This window comes from Ascaphus truei, chromosome 5, assembly GCF_040206685.1.
Source record: "Ascaphus truei isolate aAscTru1 chromosome 5, aAscTru1.hap1, whole genome shotgun sequence".
In the NCBI taxonomy this organism is placed as follows: Eukaryota; Metazoa; Chordata; class Amphibia; order Anura; family Ascaphidae; genus Ascaphus; species Ascaphus truei.
The window spans coordinates 244621630-244629427 of NC_134487.1; the positions used below are offsets into that span (position 1 = coordinate 244621630).

General features: G+C 47.0%; 1 protein-coding gene across 1 annotated transcript in view; it reads right to left on the reverse strand.

Moving 5' to 3' along the window:
* The window catches only part of RARS1 (arginyl-tRNA synthetase 1), a 64831-nt gene extending 61203 nt beyond the window's left edge, over positions 1-3628 (reverse strand). Inside the window, exon 1 of the mRNA XM_075599164.1 lies at positions 3507-3628. Within this exon, the coding sequence (XP_075455279.1) occupies positions 3507-3551 (45 nt within the window). The 5' untranslated portion in view covers positions 3552-3628. The remainder of the gene's footprint in view (positions 1-3506) is intronic.
* Positions 3629-7798: the final 4170 nt, after the last annotated feature.

Sequence of the window (7798 nt, forward strand, 5' to 3'; positions counted from 1 at the left end):
AAACTCCAGCGCCTCAGCACGCCTGCGGACGCTCGCGTGAGCCCCCTCTCAAGGCATCCTCATTGAGTATGCAGGGGCTCAGCGCGGAGCGTCCGCACTGCTCAGCGCGGCCTGTCCTTCTATGGACTCGGCCAGAGAGACAGATAGAGAAAGACAGATAGAGAGAGACAGATAGAGAGAGACAGATAGAGAGAGACAGATAGAGAGAGACAGATAGAGAGAGACAGACAGAGAGAGACACATAGAAAAAGAGGGACACACAGAAAAAGAGAGACACACAGAAAAAGAGAGACACACACAGAAAAAGAGAGACACACACAGAAAAAGAGAGACACACACAGAAAAAGAGACACACACAGAAAAAGAGAGACACACACAGAAAAAGAGGGACACACAGAAAAAGAGAGACACACAGAAAAAGAGAGACACACAGAAAAAGAGAGACACACACAGAAAAAGAGAGACACACACAGAAAAAGAGAGACACACACAGAAAAAGAGAGACACACACAGAAAAAGAGAGACACACACAGAAAAAGAGAGACACACACAGAAAAAGAGAGACACACACAGAAAAAGAGAGACACACACAGAAAAAGAGAGACACACAGAAAAAGAGACACACAGAAAAAGAGAGACACACAGAAAAAGAGAGACACACAGAAAAAGAGAGACACACAGAAAAAGAGACACACAGAAAAAGAGAGACACAGAAAAAGAGAGACACACAGAAAAAGAGAGACACACAGAAAAAGAGAGACACACAAAAATAGAGAGACACACAAAAATAGAGAGACACACAAAAATGAGAGACACACAAAAATGAGAGACACACAAAAATGAGAGACACACAAAAATGAGAGACACACAAAAATGAGAGACACCCAAAAATGAGAGACAAAAAAAGAGAGACACAGAACACACACAGACAGAATGAGAGACAAAGACAGAGAGAGGGCGAGGGCGACACAGGGAGAGGGCGACAGGGAGAAGGCGAGGGCGACACAGGGAGAGGGTGACACTCACAGACACTCACTCTCACTCACTCAGACACTCACAGACACGCAGAGACACACTCACGCAGACACTCACGCAGAGACACACTCACGCAGAAGACTCATAGACACACACTCAGAGACACTCACACACACACACACACACACACACACACACACAGACAGGCACACAGACACACAGACACACAGACAGGCACACACACAGACACACAGACAGGTACACTGACAGGCACACTGACAGACACACAGGCACACTGACAGACACACAGGCACACTGACAGACACACAGGCACACTCACAGACACACAGGCACACTCACAGACACACAGGCACACTGACAGACTGACAGACACACAGGCACCCTCACAGACACACAGGCACACTGACAGACACACAGGCACACTGACAGACACACATGCACACTGACAGACACACAGGCACACTGACAGACACACTGGCACACTGACAGACACACAGGCACACTGACAGACACACAGGCACACTCACAGACACACAGGCACACAGGCACACAGACAGACACACAGGCACACTGACAGACACACAGGCACACTGACAGACACACAGGCACACTCACAGACAGACACACAGGCACACAGACAGACACACACACAGGCACACTCACAGACACACAGGCACACTCACAGACAGACACACAGGCACACTCACAGACAGACACACAGGCACACAGACAGACACACAGGCACACTGACAGACACACAGGCACACTGACACACTCACAGACACACAGGCACACTCACACACTCACAGACACTCAGTCTGTCACTCACACACTCACCGGGTCACACGTGGCAGCAGTGGGGTCTCCGCACGGCAGTGGGCCCTCCACATGGCTGGGGTGCCTCTCCAAGACATGGGACACACAGCGCAGCGTGGGCCTCAGCAGCAGCAGCAGCAGAAGCAGGTCCCCCCCGAAGCGGCCGACGCCGCAGCACGCTCCCCGGACACCCCCGGGCAGCAAGCGAGGATCGGGGGCAGGTGATTAGGGGGAGATCATGGGCAGGAGGCGGACTGGCGCAGGAGGCGCGCACGGGGGAAGCTGGGTTGGCACTTCCCCCTCTGTCCCACGTGGGGAGCGGAGGGTGCGGGGGGGCTGGATCGCGCGCTTGTTTTGGGCTTCCCCCTCCGTCCCACGTGGGGAGCGGAGGGTGCGGGGGGGCTGGATCGCGCGCTTGTTTTGGGCTTCCCCCTCCGTCCCACATGGGGAGCGGAGGGGGGAGGGTGTGGGGGGGGGGGGCTGGATCGCACGCGGCGCTTGTTTTGGGCTTCCCCCTCCGTCCCACGTGGGGAGCGGAGGGGGGGGCTGGGTTGCGCGCGGGGCTTGGTTTGGGCTTCCCCCTCCGTCCCACGTGGGGAGCGGAGGGGGGGGGGGCTGGGTTGCGCGCGGGGCTTGGTTTGGGCTTCCCCCTCCGTCCCACGTGGGGAGTGGGGGGGGGAGGGATGCGGGGGATTCTGGGTTGCTGGGGGGAACAGGCAGCGCAAATGGCAGGACACTCTGCTTGCCCTGTGCACGCACGCCGGGACCACAGGATTTGCCGCCATTTTTTTTAACTTTTTTTTTAACCCAATCAGGGAGGGGGATTATTTATTTATTTAAAAAAAAAAATTTGGCACGAGCAGGGGAATTCATTGAGCTGCAGCACGGGTCGCCAGCTGCCTAAATCCACTCGCAACGGGCGACTGGTTATCATTATTTGTCGAGCACTGTGTATATATATATATATATATATCAATTCATCAACTGCATTCAATGAATTATAAATTCAGCAACTACAGATCCACGGCATTCATTGAATTTGTAATTCATTGAATGTAATATTCATATTAATTAAATACATGCAAACATACATATTTAATGTATGCATATATAAGTTTCTAAATATTGAATCAGAAAATGTGTTGGAGCGGCACATATATATATACTGTGTATATATATATATATATATGTATATATATTTTTAGTGGCAATCATTGAATTCTAAATTCAGTAAATACAGATCAACAGTATGACTGAAGTTATAATTCATTGAGTAATATTCATAGTAATGAAATATATGCAAACATACAGTACATATTTAACATGTATATTTATACAGTATGTGGTATATATACTTTTCTAAATATATATCTAAATACATATTTGTTCCATAATTTATTAAATAGATATTTCTTAACAGATATTAAATAAAATGACCATATACAAAACATAATCAGGCAATAGAAGATATTTTACTACAATGTATATTTACGAGTAGGTTTGAATTTTATATTTGTAGCTATATACAGTATGTGTTTGTGTGATTGCTCTTAGTTTATTCCTGTAGGTTGGGGTGAGGGACACACAGCCCATGTGGCTGTCAGTACAGTAACTGCTGTGTATGAATGTGAATATATAGTGCATACATAGGTCCCTCAGTACAGAGTATGGGAGGTCTCCCCGCGCTGGCTGACCTGCTGCCGCAACCTCTCTTCATACTGATACACCGGCACCTCCATCCTCTGTTCACACACACCGAGCACGGGACAGTGGGCAGGCACAAGGAACAGGAATCACGTCATGCAAAGGAACCGGATATCGAGCGAGGACACGAGAAGGAGATACACACAGGGGCGGGGAGCATGTGTGAGAAAGGAGCGGAGAGAGAATAACATGAGAGAGAGGATAGCATGAGAGAGAGGATAGCATGAGAGAGAGAGGATAGCATGAGAGAGAGAGGATAGCATGAGAGAGAGAGGATAGCATGAGCATGAAAGAGAGGATAGCATGAGAGAGTGAGATACAGGATAGCATGAAAGAGAGACTAGCATGAGAGAGGGAAAGAGAGAGAGAAGATAGCATGCGAGAGAGGATAACATGAGAGAGAGGAGGTTGTGCATAGTAAAGAGTAGTAATGGTGTCGGCGGCGTTTGGGAGGGGACACATGGAGAATGAATAGTTACAGAGAAATGAACGAGGGAAAGAAACTGGGGGGGTGGAGGGGAATAAACACAATGCTCTTGACTTTTGGACCACGTTTTGCCCCCCCCCAGTTTGCATCTGGCAGAGAAAGAACTAAAGGAAAATGATTTCACTTAATATAATATATTGGTCTGGTTATTAATGCAGAGAAACCGCCTCAGTTTTGTCATGTGAACCATACTCTTTATTCTTCAATGTTCTTTGCAATATATCTATTGGGGGTCATTAGTTAAACTTTAACAGAAGTTTCATTGCCATAGTGCCCTGATTGTCAGCTTAATGAATCATCTCATTTTAATGTGCATTCCTCCTACCACCGTGAGCAGGGCCAGCTCCAGGAATCTTGGGGCACATGGGGGGGGGGGGGGGGGGGGCTGCAGCCCTCTTTATTTATACATTAGGTTAATTTATATACAGTTGGAAATAATTGGACACTGATACAAGTTTTATTATTTCGGCTGTGTACCAAAATAAATTCAAGTTACAGTTAAATAATGAATATGGGCTTAAAGTGCGGTCTTTCAGCTTTAATTTGAGTGTATTCACATCCAAATTGAAGGAAGGGTTTAGGAATTACATCTCTTTAATATGTAGCCCCCTCTTTTTCAAGGGACCAAAAGTAATTGGACAATTGACTCAAAAGCTTTTTCATGGACAGGTGTTGGCTATTCCTTCGTTATTTTCATCCTCAATTAAGCAGGTAAAAGGTCTGGAGTTGATTCCAGGTGTGGCATTTGCATTTGGAAGCTGTTTCTGTCAACCACAATAAGTGATAAAGAGAAGCGCAAAACTAAAACAAAAAGCTCTGTGCAGCTTTAAATAAATAATATCTAGAATATCGTATACAAGTGTTAATGTGAAAAAATAAAGCGCAATAGAGTGCTGACACACTAAAACTCAAACCAAAATTAACCCAGTAAAAGTGGTGTGATGGTGATTAAGTGAACAAATCACTCATATATCTGCAGGGAAATGGTCTGATCACGTGTGAATCTTAAAGAAACGCGTGATTCTCAAGGAATAAAAGAAGAGTTTAATCAAAAAATAGAGAGAAAGGTGTATTTACACCATCTCTCTAGCTAGAAGCTCATTGGTAGATGTACTCCGGGACTATTAAAACATAACAGTAATATATAGAGGCACTCATGAGGTACAGTTGCCCTATCATGGATAGGTGTCTTTAGGTGGAAACATTGCATACTTGCCCTTCCTATTTGGTGGTTAGTATACACTTGGTAATACACCTTTAGCTCAACCCTACCACCCCTGCCCCACTCCCACCCTATTTTTATTACACCAATTACACATTATGACTTTCATGCATGTAGACTTTATTTTAATATGATACCTAATAAATGCTATGTTTTAATAGTCCCGGAGTGCATCTACCAATGAGCTTCTAGCTAGAGAGATGGTGTAAATACACCTTTCTCTCTATTTTTTGATTAAACATTACATTCAGCTCATGTGCTGCACCCAATGCCACTCTAGGCATTTGTGGGCGCACTCATAGTTACAATCATTACTACTATTATTAGTGAGCAGTATATTCCATTTGTGTTTTTGTAATAAAAGAGGAGTACATAGCATAATACAGTTTTAATGCACAAACAATTGGATTTAAAAGGGGAAGGATACACTCACATTCTCCCAAAAAATAAATCACAGTGAGTGCTTTAAGGGCACACTCTCGCCACTCTGGGACTGCCTCTGGAACTGAAAGAGTCTCAATGTAGGTCCCCGTTTGCCACCTGGATACTGCGATCCACGTTGTTCAATGGTGGTCGTCTGCACTTCCGCGTCTGGGTGCGCAGCAAAGTACGGTGGCTCACGAGGGACTGGACACTTCCTCACCAGCTACGGAGTCTTCAGAGTTCCACAACCCCTGAGGAAGCCGAACTGGAAAGTAGGCGAAACGTGTAGGGTTTTTGCATGCTTTGACAAATTCGCTGATATCTCCTCGCATGTTGGGCCACCAGAAAGTCTGTTCAATAAGGTCTGTAGTTCTCTTGGTACACTGGTGACCCGCAGAAAAGAGACCAGCGGGCCTGACGAACTCCCAGGTGTTGAGCACTCTCCAAATACATAAGATTTTTGTGATCCGTTAAAATCGTGATTGGGCTCTCCATACCCTCCAACAGATGCCTCCACTCCTCCAAAGCGAGCTTGATAGCTAGTAATTCTCTATTACCCACATCGTAATTTTGTTGTGCTGGGGAAAATTTCTTTGAAAAGAATGCACAAGGGTGTAGATTAGCTGAAGGCGACCTTTTTTGAGACAGAATGGTGCCGGCTCCGATGTCGGATGCATCCACCTCTAATGTGAACGGAAGCTTAGAATTGGGGTGGATCAGGACCGGTGCTGTAACAGGATTTCTTCAAGAAGTCAAAGGCCTGAGTAGCTGCAAGTGGCCAAGACGTGACACCGGCTCCTTTCTTAGTGAGAGCATTGATCAGAGCGACAATTGATGAGAAGTTGTGAATAAATCTTCTGTAATAATGGGCAAAACCTAGAAACCTTTGAATGCCCTTGAGGGAAGTGGGGAGCGGCCAATCCACGACGGCTTTCAGTTTGGAGGGGTCCATGGAAAACCCAGAGTCAGATGATATACCCTAAGAACGTAGTAGAGGTTTGATGAAAATTACATTACATTTTCGGACGCTTGACGACGCTGTTTCTCAGAGGGGATAGCTTGTTGCCGCCTAATTGCATGGGTTCCAGAACATCAGTAGCTGGAATCTCTGGAAAAGAGGAGTGATCAAGCGATGACCTGACGGATACCTGACGATGACGTGAACGATCAGATCTCCTCTCCTGCAGACGCTGGTCCACACGAATGCAGACCGCTATAAGCTCCTCCAGGTCAGCTGGGCGCTCCTGCGGGGCGAGTTCATCCTTCAGTTGTTCTGAAAGTTCCTGCCAAAAGGCTGAAGAAAGAGCCTCACTGTTCCACACTGTCTCCAAAGCGATTGTCCGGAATTCCAAGGCATACCTGACCACCGGATGGTTCCCCTGCGTGATGTGAAAAAGGGAGCAAGCAGCAGAAATTTTATGGCCTGGGGTGTCGAAGACACGTCTGAACTCTTTGGTGAATTGACCAATATCTTGTGTGAGATCCCTTCTCTGTTCCCAGATGGGAGAGGCCCAAGCCAACGCGTCACCTGTGAGCAGTTAAACAATGTAAGCTACTTTAGATCTTCGTGTAAGGAACCGGGAGGGTGTCATCTCGAACAGATAAAGCACTGGTTGAGGAACCCGGAACCCATGACATTCTAAGGGATCTCCGGAGTACTGGTGGGGAGTGGGGAGTCGTGGTTCGGAAGAAATGGGGTTAGCCGGAGGAGTAGAGAGGAATAGAGAGAAGGTGGGTATGTTAACCTGTAGTACTTGTATTGAGAGGGTCTGAAGGTCCTTCTGTAGGGAGTCTATGCGACGATCAGACTGCTCTAAGTACTTCTCGAGTTTGGAGAACATAGCGGCATGAGATGCCACCATATTCCCCACCTCAGCGGGGTCTATGTTTGTGGGGCTGAGCATACTGTTACGCTGTGCTCACCACAAACAGGATGAGACCCCGGTACAGGAATAGGTAAACACCAGCCACAGACACGGGGGCCACGTCCAGAGTGTAGGATAGTCTTGGTAGCAGGGTCTGGAGTGGAGAGGCCAGGGTAGTTGTATACTTGCCAGGTTCAGTGCAGGACAGGTCCGGAACGTGGAAGGTACTATGCCAAGGTCAGAATTGGAGAGAGCAGGGTATTTGAAGTTCAAAGCCGAGTTCAG